The sequence below is a fragment of the Cenococcum geophilum genome (genome assembly GCF_001692895.1).
Source record: "Cenococcum geophilum 1.58 unplaced genomic scaffold K441scaffold_32, whole genome shotgun sequence".
In the NCBI taxonomy this organism is placed as follows: Eukaryota; Fungi; Ascomycota; class Dothideomycetes; order Gloniales; family Gloniaceae; genus Cenococcum; species Cenococcum geophilum.
The window spans coordinates 140,186-166,829 of record NW_027137590.1 but is presented as its reverse complement, the minus strand read 5'-3'; the positions used below and the strand labels follow the sequence as shown (position 1 = coordinate 166,829).

The window sequence follows — 26,644 nt, the reverse complement described above, 5'->3', positions numbered from 1 at the left end:
TGGAGGTTAGGTAATTTTCTATTATAGTGTTTTTAGTTACGGGGTGCTTTCGGGGGCGTTCTTGACTATGCTTTACGGTAGGTTTAGTAGGTTTAGTGGGTTTCTGGGGGACTTTTGGGGTAGGCAAAGGTGCTTCTAGTTTGTTTGATTTGGTGGGTGCTTCCGGTTTATCTAGTTTGATAGGTGCTTCTAGTTTGTCTGGTTTGACGTTATGGGTGTTTTTGGGCCGAAAGTAGGGTTTTATGGACGTGCTTCTGAAGCTGGTTAGCCTACTAGGAAGCTATACGCAGCACGTCTTGTTTTCTACGGCTAGTAGATAATAAGGTCCATTCTAACTGCCGCTTTTACGCTATATAAGGACTTTAGAGTTAAGCGGGAGGTCGTGTACTGGGGTCATGTTAGGTCTGTTGCGGTAGTGTAGGGCGTTATTAATAGCTTACTTGGCCCGTAGCTTGACTATTTTAGTTATTGCCTTCTATATTATAGCTGCTCGTTCCGTAATAGACGGGGTAGGAGGGCTTAGGTTGCTTATCCTTAGGTAGGCTCCGTAAACTAAGAGGGTGGGTACTAGTCCGTTAGGGCTAGTGGTATTGTTAACAGCTTTTACGGCCATCTGTAAAGCTAGTTCCTTTTAGATGTCCTTATACTTGTCTATAATAATCTAGTAAGCTCTCTATAAGGCTAGGTAAGCTCGCTTAATAAGCCTAATAGACTAATGCGCCTTAACTGGAACAGCTTTTGTTGATATAGCTATAGCCGTAGTATACTACTGGAATTCCTTACTAATAAAGTTCCTACCGGCGTTGTGGGTGATATACTGCGGAGGTCTGACGTATGTGTTGATTTAGCAGGTCCGTAAAATATCCTAAGTGTGTTTTATGGATATATTTTACAACTAACGGGCAGCTTAATAGCGGGTTGCCTCGTTAATTATATATAATACTGGATTGCCGTTAATGTATATAATATCTATATACACTAAGTGGTTAAAGTTAAGGTCCTTATAAAGGGTGAACTTAAATTGGCCTAGGGAACGTCTATATTTCTAGTAGAAGGAGCAGTATTTAGTTAGGTGGTTAATTGCCTTTTTATTAACGTTGTTATATCTAAAGCGTTTAAGGACTCTATACAGCTTTTTGGCTGATGGGTGGCCGAAACGGTAGTATAGGCGGTAGATCTCCGTACTGGTAAGGTAGCACGGGTTATAGTCGAAAGATTCCTAAATATAGGTCCGTAAAGTCTCTCCCTATATAAGGAACGGGTGTCTAAATTGTTGTATAATTGGTAGGGTAATATGCTTACTTCCTAGGGCAGTTGCGGGGCCAATTAGGGTGTCTATAATATTATTGTAGTATACCTATAACCTATCTATGTCTACAAGATAGAGTAGGAAGGGGGTGTCCGCTTTTACTATGTGGAAGTTAACTAGGCTAATTAGAGTCTTAACTTTAACTGATCTAATTAATGCAGTTGAGCTGATGCCGAATTAGACGTTTATGGCCCTAGTTTGTGTAATATTAATATCCGTATTATTATTTGTGGTGGTCCTATATACGAGGTATTGTCTATAGCCTACGGTAGACTTCTTAGAGGCACCTATGTCAATTATAACACTGTAGAATTCCTTAGGGGTATAGCGTTCTGTGGTGATATATGTAAATAGGTCCTGCTTATAATCTATAATATCCGTAATGGGGGTACTTGCGGAATGGTTTTTGGGCGTAACTAAGTATATAAAGGAACGGTCGGCTAATACGGTCGTAATATTAAAGGCTTGGCTATCTGTAAAAGGTCTAAAAGTGGTTAGGAATGTTTCTAAGGTCTCTTGTTTCTAAGCGTCTAAGTTAAAGTCAATTATAAGGGCTTCTATTAACTTATTAGGGGGCTTTTCTACTTCCTCTCCTTTGTATTTTAAAATAAACTAGTTAATACGGCTATTAAATCTCTTCCTAGACTTGTTATGTTCTTCCTAGGTATACCTTATAGACTAATATCCTTCCTTACCGCACACGAAGCACTTCTGGCTGGTTTATCTACAGGGGTATGTTTTTATATGGGGGTTGCTATAGGGGTTACAGGTGGGACTTGGTTGGTATGGGTGCTGCTAGCGGTAACAGCGGTCTGTAAAGTAGACGTTTAAGTCTGTTTACGGATATTAAATATCTATAATAAAGGCTTAAGTGCTACCTAGTGGGTTTAAGACTTTATACGTTATAATAGAGGAGCGTAGGTTATTAATAAGGCTAGCTAAGGTATCTATAGGCTTGTAGTAGGCGTACTTATAGGGCTCTACTTCCTGGTAGGCTGTAATAAGTTTATTATATAGGAAGTCATCTGTTTAAAGCTTAGTGTTAAGGCCGTGCTATAGGTGCCGAAGGTCTTTAATGAGAATTTGTAGGCACTCTATAGTTAATTTTTCAGTATTCTTATCGATTACGGTCCGTAGCTTAGTTGCATTCTATTAGGTAAGAATATTACGCTTATATTCCGGTCCTTTAAAGTAGTTACGCGTAGCTTTATATAGCTTATTAAAGGGAACACTAAGGGGGTTACTCTTAAGGTTAGTGTAGTAGTGGTTAAGTGCTAGGCCGCGTAGTATAGTAGAGTAGGCTTAGCTAAATTCCTATTTAGGAATATTAGCCTTCTAATAAAGGTCCGTAAAGATAGTGAGTTTAAAGTTAAAGTTATCGTTTTCACCGCTATACTTGGATTTGTTGGTATAGAGCTTAGCTAGGTTAGCTAGCTCCTTGCTATAGGTCTTTACTTAGGTAGGTTGCGGATCTATAACTTATAGATCTATAGCTTGTGGATATATAGCTTATAAATCTGTAACTTAAATAATAGGGGTAATTTAGTCCGTATTTTGGTTTATAGGGGTATTATAGTCTGTAATTTGGGTTATGGGGGTATTGTGGTCCGTAACTTGAGTATTAGGTATACTTTGGCTAGTAAGATTAATTCTAATGCTACTTAGGTTTATGGAACGAATTTAGTTAAATAGGTTAGCTATAAGGCTAGAGATTCTGTTAAGTTTAAAGGAGGCAAAGAGGTTACTAGTTTTGATATAATCTAAGATTTGCTCTTTAGTCTATTCTATTTAGTCCTCTTTACGTAGTATATTATATAGAGACCGTATAATAGTGACTTGTTTGTCCCTTTTAACCTATACGCCTTAGTGATATAAAAGGGTTTATAGGTTATAGATAGCAGTAGGGTTATAAGCCTTAAAAATAGCTTCCGTAAAGTCCGTAAAGTCTTCCTTATATTACTTTTATAGGTCGTTATTTATAAGCTTAAAGTGTCTGTATTTAAGGATTTTAAAGCTAATATAGTTGTTAACGTCGTTTATAGACGTAACGTTGACGCCTTATCTCCACTTCTTTTGACCTTTGCTGACTTGCTTGCTAATATCTGCCATACTATAGTATAGTATAGTGCGTAGCGGGTAGTAGCAGCTTATAATAGGTGGGGGAGGTTTTATAACGGTCTGTAAAATCAATTAACGGGTCTGTAATAGTTTATAAGAGGGTAGGAGGTTTCTATAAAAGGTCTAAAGAGGTTTAAGGTTTAAGGGGGTTAAGGATAGGGGTTCTGTATAGGTTTGTATTTACGTTTATAACTTCTGGTAAACCGTACTAAGACTTAAATAAGTATATAGAGTTGGAGATAAGTCCGTAATCCCCGACTTTTGACCTTTTAGTAGGTTGTACTAGGAGTCTAAACGGGTGGTTGCTGTCGTGTATATCGCTTGGGGGGAGGTGTTAAGTGATTGCTGATCTGTGCGCGCTTACTAATTAGTGTTTGTACTAACTTAATAGCATAAGTAAGTTGTATTTACGGGCATGAAATATATATAGTATCGTATGCTTGTTTAGATGGTGACTGTTAATTGTATAAAGCAGACTACGTGGTCTATATACTGATGCACCTTCCCCCTAATTAGTTAGTGCTTTATAAGTGTACTAGACGCGTAAGCGAGTGGTTAGTATACTAAACGCGTAAACGCGTACCTGGTGTACCGAACGCGTAAGCACGTGTTTGGTATAATAGGTGCTGTAATTATACAGTTAGTGTTTATAGAGAGAGAGTATTTATAGTATTTGTAAGGAGGGAGAAAGGGTAGTTAATATAAGTTGTTAAAAACTTAATTTTTAATAAGGTAGGAAGCAATATTCTTCCAAATCTAGAATATATTGTTTAATTCTTAGCAGTAATAAGGGTCTATAGGCAACGGCAAGCTATTAAGCTTTTAGATTATCTTTAGTACTTTCTTTAACTAAAATAAGGCCGTTATAAGGTAGAGCGTTAGACGTCTTTTAAACTAATGTGTATTTCCCAATCTATACGCGCTTACTAATTAGTATTAGTATGCTTTAATAACATATAAAATATATATATTACAATAATATATACTATACGGTGTTATTAATGGATTATTATTTTTCTACTTACGACGCGCGTTATATATATATATTGGGCGCGTCCTGCTATATTCTACCATATTTTACTACCTCGCCATTAGCTTGCTTACCACTAGCGTATTAGCCGTGTCCTGCTATATTCTACCATATTCTACTATTACACTATTAGTTCGCTTACCACTAGCGCGTTAGCTGTCTTTACGATATATCCAACGCTTCTAGCTACATTTAGTGTTATAGATCTTAATTTTAGAGCCGTATATTAATTAATTGGCATAGAGCCACGGCGTTGCAATTTAGTTATGCTTAAGTTGTAATCTATACCTGCATTATAAGCCTTAGCATAGTATTATACGCCGAAATATTCAATTATAAGATTTAGAAAGGGGTTATAATTTAATTAAATTATAGATATTATAATGTAAAGTTATCGCGGCGTAGTGGTACGGTAAGTTCTGTAATTGCTTTAATTTAATTTAGAGCTAGCCCAACGTAATTATACTACTTTCCCGAAGTTCTTAAGTGGCCTATTAGGCCATAATATAAATACATAGGTTTTATATAACTTGGGGCGTTAAAAATAAGATAAGAATAATAGGATTAATTTAAAGCCTTGCTAATACGTGGATTAATAGGAAATAATGTTTTTTTTAATGATTTTAACACGTTACGAATGGGAACTAAACCCACAACCTCCTACTGCCTAATTAAGCTAAGGGCCTCGGCGGCAATGTAATAAGGCTTATAAGGCTCTGCGGCGATGCAATAAGGCTTAAGGCTTAGCGGTAATATAATAAGACTTGGCGCTAAGCAGAAGTTAAGGCTGCTTAGTTACTGCAGGAGAGCTATAGCGCTTAGGGTAATATTAAACTTTAGGAGAGTTAATTATTTAGGGTGTCTATTACTGCAGTAATAGAGACACCCTAAATTGTTAAAGCTGTAAAATGGCGTTAAATGGTTATGTCTCTGGTTAACTCTAAGCTAGTATATAATTTCCTAACTAGGCTTAACCTACCGTGTACTTAATTACTTAGTTATATAATAATAATTCATTGCTTAACGTCTAATTCGGATCCCTATTAGGCCCACGCGGACTACTCCTTATTTATATATAGGGAGAAAACTCTATTTAAGAAAAATAAGAAAACCCCGTAATCCATCTCCCCGCCTTTTAGGACTTGCCTACTTAGCGCCTATAAGTCGCCTATAGTGCTCTACTACCTTACTATTTAACCTCCTTAGGAACCACTGCTGCCGTAATAAGCCTACGGACGCGCTAGTATTATAAACTATTACTCTACTACTGTAGAGTTACTAGGGGGCACCTACTACTCGCCCCCTTGCCTTCTATTACCATTTCCCTTATAACCTAGAACTAATTTAGCACATTTTAACTAATAAGCCACTGGGTAACCGCCTTAAGGCCTTTTTATGTTAAGAGCAGTGTATTATAGTTCTCTATACCAGCTACTAAGAGCATTATTTCTTAATTGGTGCGTAGGGGGCATAGCAGTATTACGTGTTTTAGTGTCTGTCTTAGCCAGCTATATTTATATCTTAGGCTACCTACTAGAACACCCACCTAGTAAAGCCAATCTTTTAGTCCTATTATTTCTGTTCTTAAGAGTGTTACTATTATATTTTCTGCCTTTATTAGGCCTTCTTAGAGCCCTTAGGTATTTACCCCCTATAGCATTAATTATACTATAGCTTAGGTTTGTCTTACCTAAGTCAGCCTCTATACCTTTAACTCCCATTTACCTCTTTAATATTAGTCCAACTAGTATTACATTACGGTAGATAGTTTCCCAGCGTTCTTACGTATTCTACTTTAGTTCCTTTCTCTATCTTACTATTATCTTTACTAACCTCTTATACGTCTCCCTTCCTCCTCTATATAGGCCTAGGCCCTAAAGCGGCACTATTCTTCTTTTACTTTCTTTACCTATTTCTCTAATATCTCTTCCCTACTTTAGGGTTATTAGTTTATTCTCCTATAGGGCACCTTAGGGTCCCTCCATAGTTTACTTAGGCGTGTCTTAATATACTTTATAATATTAGAGTTGCGTTTATTTTACATCCTTTATATTACAGCGGCTTTAATATATAACTATAGGGGGGGAATATTAGATTCCTTCTTAAGTAGTGCTGTGGCCGTTCGCTTATACCCGCCTATAATACTCTAAAGGTAGGCTATTTAGACCTTTTAAAGTGGTTTAAGGAGTAATTTAGGGGGGCCCTTCTTAGTTTCTCCAATGGCCCAAATACTGGATCTATATATTATAGTTGGCCAGATAACTGCTATATATAGTAGGCGTGACCTCTAAAAGCATAGACCCTATATAGAATTAACAATCCTAGATAAAGTAATAAACTATACTTGGCCTTTATAGGCCGCTTACGCCGTATATGCGCTCTACTAGAGCTTACTATCTACCCATACTCCTAATACCCTTAGGCCTTAAACTGGTTAACCCCTAAAGCCTTAAATGTGAATTATATGCTAGAGATCTATAGATTAGTTGCGTTTTCTTATAAAATAGATTAGCTAGTATTTCTCTAGTAAGAATTAGACTCTATAACGTTTTACCTATTCTATATAAGTGTTATAGGCTTTCTCTAGTGTTCTGCAATTCTCTATAGCTATTAGCCCGTATATAATTAGGTTTATATTATTAATAAAGCCTATCCCCTAGGTTGCCCCTTCCTTAAAGGAGTTAAGCAGGTTACTTATAAAGAAAAGAAAGAGTATAAGCAAGAGGGGTAATCCTTATAGTATTCCTGTTGTAACTATAATAGGGGGGCTTTAGTATCTGCTAAAGACTAGTAATATTTCTTTCTGGCCTATAAACCCTTAGATAAATTATATAATCCATTCTAGAAAGCCCTTTACCCTAAGGATATATAGGAGACGCTTATAGGGTATATTATTGTAGGCACTACTAATATCTAGGCTAAGTATTAATACTATAAAGTCCTTTCGCATCGCCTATATAGATCTAATAGTAGTAGCAAGTAGCGTAAGTGCTAATAGTGTTAAGCGGTTCTTTCTTGCCCCTATTTAGCTTTATAGTAGTAAGGCGTATTCCTCTACCATATCTGCTATATGTTCCGCTATTACCCTTTCTAAGATCTTGCTAAGGGTGTTTTCTAAGGCAATAGGGCGGTAGCTTCCTAGGATTAAGTAATCTGCTTTACCTTTTTTTTTATAAAATAACCGTCATTATAGATCTTCCAAGTTATAAGTAGTAGCCTATAGCAAAGCATGCTCTAGCTATATTTATAAGCTAAGGTGCTATAAGTAGCCTATAAGTTTTTAGGGCCTTATTTAGAATCCTATCTAGTCCTAATACTATATTATTTAAAAGGCGGCTAATAGTTCTAGCCATTTCCTCTATTATTATATCGCTGTTAACCCACAGGCAAGTCACTAGTGTTTTACCCATAATATTACTAAGGTCTACTAGAGCTAGTTAGGGAAAGAACCTTTCTATAAGGATCTTTGCCTTCTTATTATTGTTATTTATAGCCTATAATTCTCCTACTCTTTATAGGGGTAGTAAATATAAATCTTCTACTAAGCGCCTTACCTTTTTCTTTACCCATTTCGCTATAACCCAAAGGCCCTTATTATAGGGGAGGCTCGGGTTAAAAATATACTCATTTATAAACCGTCTCCAGTTATTCCTTACTTCTTTTTTTAGGGTATTCTTTAGCTAGTTTCTTATATCTTTATATCATCTCTTATCTTTAGGGTTATAGCTACTTATATATTTCCTTCTTGCTTATTATTAGCTAGTAACTAAAACTGCACATTATATAGACTATATATATCGCATATAGGGGCCCAGTTTTGAAATCGGGCAGTGCTCTTCTAGCCTATTTTTAATTACTGCCTAGATCCTTTCTAGTCTTCAGTCGATTTCCTTAGGGGTGGCCAATAAGCCTCGCTTATTTAGTATTAGGTGGATTTCTTCTAGATCTTAAAGTTATTATTTAACTATATTAAGGAAACTATTTATCTTAAGCTTCTATAAGGTGAGGATATGGATAGGGAGTCCAATAATAGAATAATGGGTATATTGTATAGACAGAGACAAATCCTTAAGGGAAAAGGAGGAGTCTGTGTGCGAGGTAGGAAGGGTTTTCCCTAGGCACGTGCAGAGCACGTGCCTTACGGGCAAGTCACCCCTAGGTTGCCCTAGGGTCGCCCATACCTTATAGCTATATAACTATCTACTCAGGTTTCACCTAACAATGCCCCCCCCTTTAAAAAGGGTCGTCCCCAATCCTTCGTATACTTAAGCCTCAATAAAACCCCATAAAAAACCTTAGTAAGGAAAAAATTTAGAGGGAAAAGAGCGTCTTAATTTTGCGTATAGAGAGACGGGTAGTATACATGCGCGGCGCAAAGATGTTAAGGAACTTCAACCAGCGGTTAAAGTTATCTAATTAGTTAGATTTGCCTTGCTAAGACTCCCCCGCATTTAACCAAGCTAGTAGCAATTTTATATGCCCAGTATAGAAAATCCTAATTAGTCCATTTAACAGGTAGAGCTAGTAGAGCTTAATACCATTACCTAAATTTAGTAGATTAGAAATATTCCAAAAGCTCGCTTATATAGGCAGGTCGCTAGTACCTCACGGGTCGGTCATAGGTTATTCGCATACAGCTAGATTCATAGATAGTAAGGCTATATGCCTATTAAACCCGCCGCTGACCCTACTTTAACCTTACGCTATACCAGCGTAGCGCCGTATATACTTCGCGGGTAGGTTTATAGGTTACTTATATATAGCCAGGTTTAGGACGGTAAGGCTATATACCTATTAAATCCGCCGCTGACCCATGCTTTAGCCTTATGCGTTATCTACGTAGTATATACATAGAATAGTATAAGTTGTTAGTATAGGTTACCACTAGCGGGTTACCAGCAGGTTGTGGACCTTAGTTAAATGGACCCTGGTTATAAACAGGCGTAGAATATTAATGAATTAAAACTTTACCCTATATATATGCCGCAGTTCTTATAGCAGTCGTTGCTTATTCTTTAATCCCTTAGGACGTCCTCTACTCCGCTTTAATGTAGGTTATATTTTAACAGCGGTGCTTACTTTTCGCCTACGCTTCGGCTGTAAGGCTAGGGTGTCCCACTTACGGTACTTATCTAGCAGTTATTAACAATTCTCGAGTTCTATCTCGTATTTCCATTTATTATACTTATTTAGCCATCCTAGCCATTTAATAAGGTACTGCGGTTATCCAGCATAATCCTAGTAGGCGACGATTACTTCTACTTCCTAGCTGCCTTCCTTAAGCTCTTTTACTGCTAGGGGTTAAAACCCAGGGCGTGACCTGTAAGGCTCTAGTAGGGAGATATAGAAGACTAGGTAGAGCCGTACTATAGCAGGTAGAAGCTCTAGCTTATATACTTGCTGCCCTACGCGCTCTAGGATCTAAAACGGTCCCATAAACTTATAGTTAAGCTTTTTATAAGGACGTTTCATGCGGATGTTCTTGGAGGAGAGTAGGACTCGTTTACCGACGGCGAAATGCTTGGCCAGATAGTGACGATTATAGTATTTTACCTAAAGCTTTTAGGCGTACATTATTGACGCCGCCGCTACCTTATATATAAGGCGTAGGCGTTATAGGTGCGTCTCTATGAGTTAGACATTCGTTAACTTAGACCCCTCCCTACCTTACTAAGCGTCTTAGACACTATCCAGGACTCCGTTTAGGACGTTTAGTAGCTAGCTATAGGCGAGCTTAATAGGGGAACGCTTTATTATAGTATGGACCTTAGAGTTATAGGTAAAGGCTACTTCTTTAAATAGGGAGGCCTAATTAGACTATTCCCAGTTCGTAAATATACGTAGGTATACCTTAAGCTCCTAGTTCTAACGCTCTATCTACCTATCTATTTACGGGTGGAATATAGTACTAAGTTTACGTTAAACGCGGAGATAGTAGCACATAGTGCTTTAGTACTCGCTTATAAATACACTACCCCTATCGGAGATAATATTATTTAAAGGCCCTGTTTATATAAAGACTCTAAATAAGAGTTCTACGAGTTGCGTAGCATCAATTATCTTACGCACTAGATAGTAGCGCACTAGCTTTATAAAACGGTCTATAAAAATAAGGACGGAGTTATACTCTACGCCATTAGGAGTCTTAGACTCTAGGAGATCCGTAATAAAGTTAAGTAAATAATACCGCCAGGCTTAGGTAGGGGCCTAGAGAGGCTGCAGCTCACCATAGGGTTTATAGCGGCGCGATTTGGAGCGTTAATAGGCATTATAATTATCCAGGTATTTGCGGAGGTCCTAGGTAAGGCCGTTCTAAGCATACTTCCGCGCAATTACCTTAAAGATACGGTTAAAACTATAATAGCCGCCCATAGGATCGTCATGATTTCGCTTAAGGATCTCCTATTATAATAGTATATAATTCGGCACCTAGACCTTATTGTTTTACCTTAGGGGTCCTTAATTATTAAAGGTATAGTCCTTATTACCGGCAGGAACTTGTTTTTAAGTTAACTAATCACATATAGAGCGTGTAAAGGCGTCCCTTTTTTGTACTCCACGAATAAAATTAACTAGTAACTTAGGGGGTTATTCCATAAACGCCGTTTTGGCTAAAGCAGCTACTACTACTTCTTGCCATAGCACGAGACTCTGCGCAAAGTCGGTGCTAGCGAAGTAATATATAATATATAGGTAACTCGCTAGGTCGTCGCGGGGGACTATAGCCTAGGCTAAGGGGTCTTCCCTAGGGTTAAACGCCATTAGGCCGGTTAAAGTGGTCTTAAAGAGAATAGCAGGACGCTCTAGTTTGCCGGCGCCAAGTTTATAAGAGTTACTCGCATACTATATATATACTACTCGCTAGTGTAGTATAGTAGTACTAGGGCCGCCTATAAGGCCCATAACCCGCAACTTTTGCTATAATGTAGGCAGTATAGCATTAAGGAGTATCCTCTTACTACTATCTTTAAAGCCTTTAGCATAATCCGGGCGCCAGGATAGTATATTAGCAGGATTTATCTTGCCTAGCTTATATTCAATCTTAAAATTAAACTTAGCCAGTTTCTTAGCGTACTAGGCCTAGCAAGCAGATAAGCTCTTAGTGGTTATAAAGTACCGGAGATTATTATAATCACAGAGCACGCGCGTTACATACGCGGCGTATTTAAGGTAATAGCGCCACATCTTAAAGCATTGCACTATAGCGAGTAGTTCTTTATTATACGTATCGTACTATACTTTTAGGCTAGTAAGCTTCTAACTACAATAAGCAATTGGGTGCTAGTAGAGTTAATCTCCTTACCCTAAAGGCTGCAGAAGTATACCGCTATAGGTATAGTCGGAAGCGTTAGTAATTACCATTAGGGGTAGATTAGGGTTAAAGTAGCGAAGTAAAGGAGCCTATATAAACGCAGCGCGTAGCTTACAAAACGCCTACTGCGTGTTATCGGGCCAGGACCAGGGTTGATACCATTTAGTAGGCCCTTTTGACTTACGCTTCCTCTTCTTCTCCCCATCTAACGTCGGGTTGTAATATGCCTATACAAGATATGCGTATAGGGGGTATGCGGTATCTGAGTAGTTCCAGATAAATTGCCTATAGAAGTTAGCAAAGCTAAGGAAGACCTAGATATCCCTATAGGACTTAGGCTTAGGCCATTCCTTAATAGCTTTTACGCGGTTAGGGTCTATTACAATACCCCTAGGGGTAATAATAAAGCCTAAGAACTTAACGTTCTTAGTATAAAAGATGCATTTTAATAGTTTAGCGTATAGGCCCCAAGCGCGGAGCTGTTATAGTACCTGCTTAACGTGCTTAACGTACTTATCCTTATTATTTAAGTAGATAAGAATATTATCTAGGTAGACTACGTAGATAGTATCCACTAGGGTTCCTAGAGCTTTATAAATATAGCTCTGAAAAGTTATAGGGGCGTTAGTAAGACTAAAGGGCATTACTAGGTACTTAAAGTAACCATAGCATGTCTTAAATACGGTCTTCTATTCGTCTCCCTTTTTAATATAAATCCTATAGTACGTATCATAAAGATCTAGCTTTATAAATATCTTCGCATAGCTAAGCCTATTAAAGAGTTCGCCGACTAGTGGTAGGGGGTACCAATTTTTAATCGTGATCTTATTTAGGCGTCTGTAGTCGACGCATAGCCGCATTATACCGTCTACTTTCGGCACAAAGAGGATAGGCGCTCTAGTAGGCGACTTACTGGGCCTAATCCAGCCCTTTTTGAGAGCACTGTCCAGGTACTCTTATAAGATCTATAACTCTTTCTATAAGAGGTTATAGAGGGGCATTTGCGGTAGCGTCTTGCCTTCTTTTAAGTTAATCGCATGGTCGTACTCAGAGTTCTGCGGTAGCATGCTTACTAGCTCGTTAGAGAAGACATCAATTTCCTCCTTGTATACATTTGGTAGGCCGGGGGCCACGGAGGTCGAAGCGACCATTATATAGTAGTGTGCTTCCGGGAGCCAGTGAAAAGAAGGGTGCGGCTGACATGCGTTTTGTAGGTATACTCGCATAGAGAGTACATACAGCTCTACTGTAGTATACTTAATAGTTTTAGGGTTTCAATCACCTCCCCCTTATATATAGGTGATCTGCGCCGGCACCGGAGGGTCTCTACAGGTACTCGCTGCTAGTAACGGCAGGTCCTCTACTATATTCACAACTAGTGTCTCTATATCCGGAGGGTCTGCACAGGTACTCGCTACCAGTAATAACAGGTCCTCTATTATATTTACAACCGGCGTAAAGAAGAAGTCTTCTAGCCATAGCAAATAGACTATTTCGCCAGCCTTAATATCTACTAGGAGAGCGTTAAGGGTAACTATCTAAAGGCGTCTAGGGTCTAAAGTACCCTAAACAAACTATCTAGAACGGAAGCTAATTAATAGATCTGCTTCTATAAGCTAATCCTATTTAAGAACTATATTATAACTATTAAATAAGCCGCCCTAAAAGGTCTGTGGGCCGATAGTACGAGGGGTACCCTAGAAGTCACTAGTGGTAACCGTTAGATTATAAGCATCCCAGATTATCATCTAGTTACTATTAAGGAAACGTGCGATAGGTTTATATAAACGTAGCGTATAGCGTATAGGCAGGTTAAACCTATAGACAACGTCTTAATTAATAAGGTTAATTTGGCACCTATTATCGTATAAGGTACGTAGGCGGACTTCGCCCTAGGGCATATCTATCGCAATATATACCATAATACGTTTCTTCTCTCCCTCTATATTAGGCCCTAGTTACAGTCAAAAAAGATACACTACTAGGGCTTTAGGTTTTCCAAAGCCTAAGCTAACTTCTCTTTAGCCTACTTCTAGTGTTCCTTACGGTGGCCGCCTACGGTCCTTTAACTCGCCTACGTAGCACTAGCATCCGGGGGGTCCCCTAAGCCATCCGGCTTTTAGGTAGTCTCCCCAGGAGTTTACTTAGAAAAGCGTCGCCCTTTTTAGGTTCTGTTCCCTAAGCCTAAGTCTATAAAGCCTATGCTACAACCGCGCTTTATACGCAATGATTTGCCGCTGCCACTTACGCGATCTTCTGCGAGCTTTATGGTATTAAGCAATTGCTCTACACAGCAGATTTCGTTAAAGAGGTTTTTAACAGTTCTCACCTATTAGGCAAAGTTCTGGCGGAAGAGCTCTACTTATAGGTAGGCTGGAAGACATAAGAACTAAAAGTCTACTTATTATTTAGGATTAACAAAAGGGGTATATAAGAAGAGGTCCTCTAAGCTACGTATATAGGCTAGGAAGACGTTAAACCTCTAGTTCTCCTTCATAACAGCTATATAGTACGTTGTAGCGTTATTAAAGCGTCTTACTATAGGGTTCCTAATCTAGTCTTAGACCATAGTCTTAAATTCGTCCCATAGTAAGGGACCCTTATCCTTAGTGCCTAACCGGCAATAAACTAGTTGGGCGATTATCTTCTCTTTTATAAGACCTTTAATGGCCTAACGCGTGCGTCGCTTACAGTCGTAGTCAGCGTCATTAACCTCAAATCGGTTCTTAACTGCGGCAATCCACCAGTTAAAATACTGTTAAGTAGTACCGCTAATATCAGGTGGTGACTTCTTAACTAGGGCGTCGAGATTTAATCGGCGTATACGTTCGCCATATAACTCGTACTCTTTACTAAAGAGGTAACAGGAGGGCTTTATCGAATCAATAATGCTCTATAAGTTGGCTATTTTCTTAGCTAGCTTATCTAGCTCCTTTATATCAGCGGTATTAGGTAGGACGCTAGTAACCTTACTAAGCTCCTATTAAGCCTAGGTATATAAGTTAAACTGGTCTTTAGCGTTCGTAGATATCTAATCATTTTAGGATTTAGAGAATGGCTTAGATGCTACTAGTATGCTTCTAGCGGTTTCGTCTACACTAGATCCTAAAGCGTTCTGCGGTTGCATCGCTAGCGTATTACCATCGGGTATAGGCGTCGGTTTTCTTTTCGGAGGCATTATAGAAAAATTAAACCGGCTATCCTCCTAAGGGGATTAGTAAGGATTTAAATATAAGGTAAGGATGTGGATAGGGAGTCCAATAATAGAATAATAGGTATATTATATAGACAGAGACGAATCCTTAAGGGAAAAGGAGGAGTCTATATACGAGGTAGGAAGGGTTTTCCCTAGGTACGTGTAGAGCACGTGCCTTACGGGCGAGTTACCCCTAGGTTGCCCCAGGGTCGCCCATACCTTACGGCTATATAACTATCTACTTAGGTTTCACCTAACAGCTTCCTTATTGCGTATCTTTTTCTATTTAATTACGCTTTAGTATTTAGGTCTAGCTATATCTAAATAGGGATATAGTCTAGGGTAAGTGCCTATTCTTCTTTAGGGTTATACCTTTTAAGTCTCTAGTATAGGCCTTTATCTATAAATATAAGGTCAATTATACTTCTAGCAGTGCCTTATTACTATATAATTACTCCTAGGGGGGTAGCTAGCTTAAGGCCCCAGATATCTATAGCTCTTAGTAGGCACTTTAACTATTAATCTATAGCAATATAGATGCCCCCCTACCGCGGGTAGTAGAGGTTTATGTTTCCTAGTAGGATAAACTCTATATCTTTAGTTTTTAGTAAGCTTATTACTAATATAATATTCTCTATTTATAGGACCCCTTTAACCCTAGGGTTATATACATTAATAATTTATACCGGTCCCCTATATATTTAGATTATTATAACTATAATATCTAGGTTAACTGCCTACTATAACTATAAGGATAGGCTAATAGCCTTGCTAATTATAAAGCACACGCGTATAGCTACTTTTAGTTTATATAGAAGCTAGAATCCTTAGGGGCAGTATATTAATTATATAAAGGTATTATAATACGGTTCTTATATAGCAAGGATATAATATTTCTCTAGGTCTAGACTATCTAGTAGGGGCCTTACAAGGCGGTGGTTTATATTGCCGTAGTTATACTATATAATAGATAGGTAGCGGACCCCTAGCGAGGGTCCTTTAACTCTCCTTTATTCCTCACTTCTTCTATTTTTACTTTCTCTAAAATATTTGGAGCTTCTATCTCTTATATCTACACCCTAGTTACTACTTATTTTATATAGAGCTTTTTATTCCCATATCTTATATTCTTATTAGCGCTTCTATATCTAAATCTGTTACTATTACTAGTTCTTCCCCTATTCTTACTAGTCAGCTATATACCCTTTATAGGTTAGCTATAAATATTATATTTACCGCATTAAGTCTAATTCTTAATTATCCTAGTCTTAAGCCTACTGTCGCTATCTATAGGGGTCTTTCTACAGGGCGTCCTCTCCCTTATATCCCCTGTGACCCTTATATCCCTAATTAGTCTAGTAATATCGCGCGGCATCACTTCTGGCCTATTAAGGCTTAGGATAGCTGGCCTAGCCCTCTAGTATTAAAGGTAGAAAACGCTAAAAAGGCGCCTACGTCCCCCTAGCTTATCGCCTATTATTTCCATTTATATAACCTAGTATATAGTTATTTCCGCAGCTATTAAGCCCTTACCTTCCGTCTCCTATATTTAATGCAGTCTTCTCTCTCCTACGCCTTATATATGCTTTAGTGGCAGTTTATACATTTTATTTAGTCTTAATTTAAGCAATATCTTATATTATAGGGGCCTATATAGTGGCCGCAGTATACCTATACTACGCATATAGATTAGGTGTGTCCCTATTATATATAGTAATAGCATTATTCTAGGCGTAGTCTATAGTTATAGAGCCTTATATTATATATAAGGCTATTTATAATTATTCCTTTTTAGATAAGGAGTTTTTGCATTCCTAGTATATATATACTGACGATAAGGGAGCCATGCGTTTATCTAGTATCTCCCTAGCAAGTCTCCAGCGACCCTTATATCCTTTTATTATTCTTATTATATACTTAGTTTATATTTTCCTATTAAAGCTATTAGATTTGGGTGATTTCAAGTTCTAGTATAAGGCGTTCCATTTATCTTACTATCTCCTATATAATTACTATATTATCCACCTAGCGTCCCTTTTCTACCTTAAGGCTTATAGGAACCACTAGGACTTTAACTAGGTAATCCTTATAGAGTACTTTTATGCTAATACATTCTCCTAGCCTATCCCCTACCCTTATAGCTTATTTCTTTGCCTATTAATCCTTTAGGGTAACTCTAATATCTCCGCTCTTAAGGTATTAGACTATAACAGTATTATAAACCTCTTTATATATCTCTATAAGGACTTCTATTTCTAATTATCCCCTAAGCCCTTCTACTTATTCTATATTTAGTTATATTATAATTATATACCCGGTTATTAACTTAAGGGGGGTAGGTTCCCTATACTATAAAAGTATAGCTATAGCGGCCTAGGTGCGGTTCACCAGTAAAGGGGGGTTATACTTATTTTTAATTTTACTTAGCCGTTAGAGGATTTAATTAAGGGTTTACTAAAGGGGCGCCTAAGGTTTACTAGACTAGCGAAGCCATTCTACTAGCTATATTAGTTTATTATAGCTAACAGTTACTCCCCTATAATTTTAGATACTAGACGCATCTAATAGGCTTTATATTTTATTAGATGCCTTCTTAATAGAGGTATTTCCGCTTTATAATATGGTATTCGCCCGTCTTTATTATAGAGGGCCATTGCTAGGCGTAGTTTTAGCGGTCGCGCGCAAGTGCGAGCCACCGTTGTTTAACGTGTGCCTTCCCTACGATGTATGCATCTTAGGGGGATTCTCTAGGTGTTTTTCAGGGTTCTTTTGGTTGGTTTTGGTCTTTTTAGGCCAGGTGTAGCAAGAGCTCCTTTTTTAAGATATAATAATTACCTAACGAATTTAATGTATTAATAAAATATATAATAACCCTCGTGGTTAGGACCTTACTTAGTTATATAGGTAGAATAACTATAGCTTATATTTTAAATTGTGACGACCTAAAGTCCTAAGTATTTAGCTGCGTAAGGGAGTTATCGGAGTTATTAGAATCTTTAGAGTTCTAGCTAGAGGATACTAGTGTAGGATATAGACGGACGAATATATTTAACATTATCGACGGTTACTCTTAAGAGGATTTGGATAAGGTTAACAACTAGGTTAACTAACGTTTCCGCTTATTAGCAGCCGCTTATAGTAAGCACTGTAGTCTCATAAGTGCAGTTAATATAGGTAGTGTATTTAACGATATTTTAAGCTCCTTATAGACCCCTACTACTAATCTCTATCTCTTCTTCTGTTAAGATTTCTGTTATTTTACCTACTTTTTATGCTTTACAGCCCTCTTAGCTTACTTAAGGCCAGTAAAACCACGTTTATTAGCCTTACCCTTCTTTTTAAACTTTACCTTTAAAGTCTAGACCAGATTAGGTAGCTCTATTAGTATAGTATTATCCTTTCTACGCACCCCTTTAAACTTAAGAAGAAGCTATTAAGTCTACTACTAAAATAAGTCTATAAGAACTTCTGCTTGCTTAGTAGGGTATAATTTAGTAATTATATTATATACTACAGTCGCCGCACCTAATGCTATATCTGCTCCATTATTGCTAAAGCAGTTACCGTTGGTAATAGCTTTATTATTAGGACTAAGTTAGGTGTTATAACTTAATTGCTAATTAAATCTAATAACAGGCGGCCCGTTAAGTAGCTATTAGGGGTAAAGAAGGCTTAATAGCAACAACACTAATTTCTATAGAGCCTTTTCTATCTAATAATAATATAGGAGGCTATATTAAATAGGAAGATTACAGTTACCTTACTCTAAATAGTAGCTGTATTTGCTATAGCCGTCCTTAGTATTAAATCTTCGTATATAGAACTCTAGGAGCCGCTAATATATGCGGGTAATAACGTGATCGCTTTTAAGCGGCCTATACTTCTTACTGTCCTTAGCAAGCTAGCTAAACTGTCTATAGTTAGATTTAACAACTTTCTATTTATCCCATATAAGCCTAATAGCCTTATTAATTACTTAACCCTATAGTAACCAAAATATATAAGTATTTTAAAGCCGGAAAGACTCTCTATAATCCTTATATTTTAATCTCTTATACTTTTTAAACCTCTTATTAATTACTAACTTAATTTAATTAACGACTTCTAGTAATATAAGGTCCTTATATAACTGTTAGACTTATAAGGGGATATTACGTAGCTACGGTTCGTAGATAGTATAATAGTTATTATTCTTCTTTTCTTCTTAAAGAAAGGGATAAGGAACTTAAGGTTCCTCACCACGCTAGTGCCGCGGCGGCACGTGATGGTAACTTGCTATACGTGACGGCAATATGCCTTATATGGTAACTATTTGCCTTTATTTCTAATACTAGCAACTCTTCTTTTGTGGTTGCTATCTATATATATATACCGCTTAACTAGCGGAACAAAAAATTAATTCTTTTTACTTACTATTACTATTGTAATATAAGTCTCGCTGTCCCAAAATTTGCCCCTTCGCATGTGGTGCTTTCTTACTTATAAGTTATGGGTAGGTATCTTGTTAGTAGGGCCGCTAAGGCGCTAGCGGTAAGCGAGCTAATAGCGATTTTCTATCTTGGGGATAGAAAATCCTAATTGGCTGGTTTGAGTTAGGGTTTGCAGAATCTAACTAATTAGACAACTTTGACCGCCGGTTAAAGTTCCTAAACATCTTAAGACCTTATGTGACTAAGAAATTTCTAGGGACTCCCTTTTAACCTAACCTTTAACTCGTATATATAGAGTATTTGTGTTAATAAACGTCTCTAGTGCCTTGTTTAGGTTCGCCTTTATTATTACATCTACCGGGTTATCTTAGCTATTAATTTATTAAATCTTAAAGAGTTTTTAACGCTTATAGGATTGCCAAAGTGCTATAATATTAATTATAAGGCGCTTCTCCTTTATAGTACCGAGCTTAACTAAATACTTATAGAGGGAATATAAGTTAGTGCACACGATTATAGGGATAATAGAAAGTTTAAGTTAATCTATAATTATCTTTAGGGTAGTTCTAATTGCAATTGCTATATTAACTCCACCAACCATTCTATATATCTCTAATGCTAAAATACTTTAAGTAACGCGCTTGCTCTTAGTTAAGCTTTAATAAATAAGATTGCTATAAATTATGAAGTTATTCTCTCTAGTAAATTCGTTCGTGATAATAATCTTATATCCTAACTGGGAGCTAAAATCTTTATTATTTATAAATAATCTATTAACAAATATAAAGAGCTTGGCGGTAGGAAGATTAATAGGTATATAGAGTAGTCCCTAATTAAGATAGTTTATTTGCTAGAAAAGACGCTTATTTAGGGTAAGGATATCGTCCTTAGTTAGTTTTTAGTGTTAAGCCGTAATAGAGATATTAAATAAAGTCTTAGGTTAATAGATAGAAGCAATATAAGCTCCGCAAGCACGTTACTCTATATATCCTTACTTTAGAGAATTAATGTTAATAACGTTAATCTTCTTGCCTTAACCCTTCTGGCGTAAAGCAATAGAATCCTTATTTAGGGAAAGGATGCATCTATTAAAGAGTAATAGTATTGTTAAGTTAAGCTTTTCCTTTAGCTTTGCTATAAGATTTGCCTTTATTAGCTTATCCTCTTTAAGAGCTAAGAATTGGTTATCTCCTAAGATAATTATATTATTAGTTTATATACTGATAATTCCAAATAGGGTTCCCGTAGTTGTAATAAGGAAGTAGGGATTAAATATAGAAGTAGTTATTAAAAGCTTCTTTTTATAGTGCTTGCTATAGGTAGCCTACTAGTGAGTTTCTGCCTTTGCGATTTTATACAATGGCTTAAGCACAGCTATGATCGTATCTTTAGGATACTGGTAGCGAATTTGCTCTAGAAGGTATGCCAGTATTAAGCGCTAAAGGGGCGTCTCTAATTAAGTATAGGCTTAAGTAATATCTTATAAATAAACCGCCATTCCGTTCTTTATTAAGGAGGGAGCTAGCGTAATAATAACTTGCTAACTAGCTTATTAAATTATAGGAGATTACGTAAGAATTACCTTCTTACTATTATTATTATAATCTTAGATGACAAGCCTTAATTTCTTAAATAGGGCGTTAGTAGCTTTGCCCTTAATCTTATTAACTATTCTTAACTTAAAGATATAAACTCTATTAAACTTAGTAGGGTTATACTTTTTGAATTTAAAGACTCCTCTTATAATAAGACTATCGATCTCCTACTTATCGGATGCTTAGAAAGGAGCTCCTGGAGTTATAATACAACCTTCCTTTTAAAGCTGTTTTGCGAGTTTAAAGTTAGCCTTCTCCTTAGCTGTTAAAAAGGCTATTAATAACTTAACTCTATTCTTAATGGCGGCAACAAATTATTCTTTAAAATTAATAAGATATTAGTGATTTTATAATCCCTTCGGGCGACCTCTACCGCGTCGTGGTTATAGCGTATCTACTATAATTATATTGGGATTGTAGTCGCCTTCTAGAGTATATTAATTGTGGTTTTCTTTTAGGGTATCTTCTGGGGCATCCTATAAAGGCTTGGAATTATTATCTTTATAGTAAGGCTTAATAATAGTTAAACGGAATTAAGTAGGTCTATAAGGTATCTAAATAGTATAAGTTTAACTATTAATTATAATGAGTTAGTATAGGCCTAACTATTCTCCCTTTTTATGTTATACGCGTACCTTAGACTGGAGTGGCAGGTTAAGTATAGTTAAGGTATTTAGGCTATTTCTTATTTCTAGTATGTCGTTAACCTAGCGTGTGGCGTAGAGATGTTGCACCTCCTTTATTGCCTTGTGAATAGCCTTAGCTTATTATATAACGGAGGGAAATAGTAAAGAATTATTAGTTATTTAAGGGTAGGCGCTAAAGACTAGCAATATAGGTACGAGTCTATTTGGGCTAATGGAATTATTAACAGCTTTAACAGCTATTTATAAGGTAAGTTCTTCACTAGCGTCCTTTAGTTTTAAAGAGATAATCTTATATACGCGGCGTAATGGCGTATAATATTATTCCACTTTTCTAATACTATTATATGCCTTAATAGGGACTTCCTTAACCTTAATTGCTATTGCCTTTATCTATTATTAAAACTCTATAGATAAGAAGTTCTTTCCTATATTATAGACGATTTAATTAGGGGGTCCTAAATAGATATTAATCTAGTATAACCAAAGGGTCTCCTATACGTTTCTAGCTAATATATTTTTTAAGAAACGCGCAGCTTAGAAGGAGGTTAAGAAGTTAATAACTTAGAGCACTAGCTTACCGCTAAGATATATAACGTTAATGACGATATAGAAGTTAAAGTTGTAGTTATTCTTAAGGGTGAACTTAAATCGGCTAGGGGACTTTTAGTTTATTTAGTAGTAATAGTAATACTTTATAAGATGCTTAATTGCCTTAACCTTAACTTTATAGCCTACTTGCTAAAGAACCCTAAGTAATTAATAAATGGATAGGTGGCTAAAACGACGGTGTAGTTGGCGTAACTCTAACTTAGTTAAGTGGCTCTAAGTAATACTCTTTTCTAGTTAATAAAGGAGTAACTAGGGGTAACCCTACTTGCGCATAATAGGCACCTAATTATCTCCTTAGATAAGTACATTCTTAAGGTTATTAAGCTTAACGCCTAATTTATCTATATCTCTAATGCAAAATAGAAATAGGGTATTTATGGAAATAACGTAAAAACTAATGTACTCTAAGGGGGTTTGAACCCTAATTATGCCGAGAGAGATTATAGTACCTTTACTAAAATAAATTGTATGCTAGCCTGCCGTTAAATAGTTAATCTAAACAAAGCTATTAAGCTGCTAAAGAGCTCGAACTTAAGGTTCTCCTACTATAGATATTCCTGCGGCTTTAGTATCCGGTATAATACTATAGAAGATATTTGCCAAGTATTTATTATTAAAGGAAATCGCGGAGCTCTCCTTTGGCTTATTAAAGATATTTAACTTTATAATAGAATGGAGCGTAGATTAGTTATTAAGGATAGCAATGGTTTATATGCTATTTACCTCACTATACTTAGTAAAGTATTGGTTAGGTAAGTAGTTCTTAATTTCCATATCTATAAGGAGCTATTCGGTCTTATTAACCTTACCCTTAAGGTCTTTTACGCCTTTATATTAAACTAGGAAGCTTTAGAAGTAGGCCATAGTAACCTTGTAATTTTTGACATTTTTTATACTCTAACGGAACTTATTATATACCTCTTTTCGCTTATTAAGGGAGTATCTAGTTAACTAGCAATTTAGCTTCTTATAAACGTAGCACTTCTTTTAGCGATTACTTTAAAATAAACCTCTATAAGAACCTCTATAATTACCTTATAGTTAATATTAATTATACCCTCTTCTATATTCCCTACCGCGGCTACTATATATTTAATTAGTCCAGTTATAATTATATTGGTTAGGAATACTTAGTTAGGTAGGGTTTTCGGTATAGAACTATTAAGATTCTTATATTCGCATTATAGTACCTATAGTNGAGCGTAGCTTAGTATATACTCCTTTAAACGTATCTATAGGTTTATATAGCGCTAAGTTACACTTAGGAATGCTATAGCATGCTAAAATAACCTAGTCCCTTAAGCTGTTCTTATTTTAGTAAGTTTTAGTAAGGCTACGTTAGATTTTCTAGAGTTTATTAAAGAGTAGTTAAAGGTACTCTAAATAAGTCTTTATTAGGTTGGAAGTAATAACTCTCTAAAACATAGTCTCCCGCCATTTGGATATATAAAGTTAACAATTCTTATTAGTCTTAAAGTGGGCTCTAGTAAGCTGAAGCATTATATTAAAGTTATAGTTTTTACCCGTAATATAGTTGTAATAGAATATTGCCGCCCGTCCCTTTAATATAATAGAGAAAGCGTAATAGTACTAGTGGCGTTAAATTCTAACCTTATTACAACAGTTATAAAAGACCTATAGTTTTGCTCTAAGTATATTATATAATTCTCCTCTAAATTTCTTCTCTTTGTCCGAATATACCTTTATTAGATTTATAACTTCTTATAGTAAAGGCTTACCGGTTAGCTGGAGTAGAGGAGGTAGAGGCGGAGTAACTTTAAGTAGGAGAGCACCTCTAGGTAGGAGAGTAGCTCTAGGTAGGGGGTTAGCGTTTTAGGGGTTTTAATACGAATTAAAGTTGCCTTCTGAAGAATATGGGTTGTTTTTAGGTTTCCGTAGTTAACGTATAATTTTAGCTTCTGTCTATATTAGTTCTTCTACACTAGTAATAACGGCCTAAATATTGCTAGTAATTGGGTTACCGTTCTTAGTAATATATACCCCATTCTTATAAAAGAAGTCTTAAAAGTTTTAAACAATATTAACGTTACTAAGTGCCCAGGTATTAGCAGTCTATCCTATAAAATCCTTCCTAAAATACTCCCATAGTTGTAAGTTGGCGTAGCATCTATTTTAGTAGAATATAATATAGTGTAGGAGAAAGCCGTTAACTTATTTTATGGTATAAGTTGTTATATTAAAGGCGAATTCGTCCTAATCTTTATTAATAAGTTTCGCGTGCTTAGCTACCCCTAGTGGTAAGGAGTTTTTCTAGTTATTTAAGGTAGGCGTAGCCATGTTTTTGGAGGGAGAGAAGTGTTATTAGTGTAGGGATTGTCGTTTAGTACGCGTTTGTGATGTGTATTTGTTATTTAGTACGCGTTTATCGTTTAGTACGCGTTTGTCGTTTAGTACGCGTTTATAACGTGTATTTGCGGTTATAGGGCTTAGGACTAGTTCTGGCCTTAAATCGCGAAGACTTATAAAGTGTGTTGTTTTGCGTAATGGACGCAAGAATCCGTAATCTTAGAAAGGCTTAGGACTAGTTCTGGCCTTTTAGATCCTTAGATTTATGAAAGAGTTCTATTTAAGGTTTAGGACCAGTTCTAACCTTAAAAGATAGCTTCCTCTAGTATAAGTAGCACTGGTACAGTAGCTTATCTCTTCTTAGTAATACCTAACTATTCTATAGTATAACAGTGAAGTTAACCACTAATTAGTGTTGGACTTATAAGGGGATATTACGTAGCTACGGTTCGTAGATAGTATGATAGTTATTGTTCTTCTTTTCTTCTTAAAGAAAGGGGTGAGGAACTTAAGGTTCCTTACCACGCTAGTGCCGCGGCGGCACGTGATGGCAACTTGCTATACGTGATGGCAATATGCCTTATATGGTGACCATTTGCCTTTATTCCCAACAATAACCTTACTTTTATCACTAGATAAATTAATTCGCCCCTCTATAAGGTATTGGCACTAAGATTACAGTAATAATAAATATAAGCCCTATTAAAGTAGGCCTCCCTTAGGCCCTAGTAATCTTTAATTTTAAGAGCCTTTAGTTAGCTAAGTTAACGCATAAGTGCATTATAATTAGCTTTAAGTTTAGTAGGACTCTCTAACTTAGTATACGCCCAAATTAAGTTATCTAATATCTTCCACTTCTCCTTTAAGTACTTGCTACTATTAACTAATATTATCTTAATATTTTTAATAACGTGCTACTTATAGAGTTGTATCTAGATATCCTTCTTAGTAAGCTTTTCGGTAGCTAATATAAATCTAGCTCCCTAATCACTAATATAAACCTTTAGGGTAGGTATATCGTGGAATATAAACTCGTTTATAAAGTTATATATCTGTAAGAGTATATATATTAGGTCCCGCCGCGCTTATAACAAGTTCGCAAGCACTCTTAGTCTTTTTAGCCGTATGGCGACGTAGAGGCGGGCCACGTTATAATTGTGCTTGCGAACTTACCGGGGCCAGGTGTTATGGGTTTAATCCCCAGCGGTTACTTTGCTCTAGTATAGTCTAATACACATCCGTGTAATAAGGCGGGTTAGCTAAGTCCAATCGCTTATATTACTGGGGACTAACTAATATAGTAATACTCTTAGCGTTTAATCCCTGTGGCCCGGAATAGGCGCATAGAGGAATCCCTGCGAGCGCTCGGGGACGAGCGCGTAGAGGAGAGGGCAATTGTAAGAGTATATATATTAGGTCCCGCCGCGCTTGCGACAAGTTCGCAAGCACTCTTAGTCTTTTTGGCCGTATGGCGACGTGGAGGCGGGCCACGTTACAATATCTCTTTAAACACCTACTCAGCCTTAGATATAATAATTAAGTATATAATTAGAACTGTCTTGCCAGTATTTATTATTATTACTATAGTTAATAGCGGCATATGGAGCTAGTTTGTAGAGAATGTTATATTAGTATAAATATAGAAGCTAGAGGCAAATTAACGTATAAAAGTAATTTATTTAGGAGTTATAAAGGTAAGTTAAATAAGGACTTAAGAGGTAGGGTTACCTAGGGAGAAGAATAAGTTAGTATTAAGTTAGTAGTAGATAGCAAATAAATATTCCGGGCGCTTTAATACCAAAGTACTCTAAGACATACCACCGCACAGTTAGATTATTATATTTAGTGGGTCCCACCATACTAATTTATAACTTAGATATACTGGAAAATGCTATATTATCTATACTGCCGGGATAGGGGCTAAAGGAGGCGCTTATCTAATAGACCTAAATCCACTATAGTAACTTATTCCTTTCCTATTCTTTCTTTAAAACTATAAGATATACCTATTTAGAAGGCTAGCAAGTAATTTAGATAAAGGGGAATATTCTTCTTAATAGAGTTTTATTGTTGCTTAGATATTATAATCGC

At 36.5% G+C, this 26,644-nt stretch overlaps 1 protein-coding gene across 1 annotated transcript; it reads right to left on the bottom strand.

Annotated features, from left to right (window-relative positions):
* Nucleotides 1-11,996: 11,996 nt before the first annotated feature.
* K441DRAFT_570104 (uncharacterized protein) lies at nt 11,997-12,218 on the bottom strand (the record flags this gene model as incomplete). The annotated part of the gene is made up of 2 exons (XM_067643894.1): nt 11,997-12,083; nt 12,135-12,218. Coding segments are annotated over 2 exons (171 nt in total), but the record flags the coding sequence as incomplete, so codon positions are not given.
* Between the last annotated feature and the right edge of the window lie 14,426 nt (nt 12,219-26,644).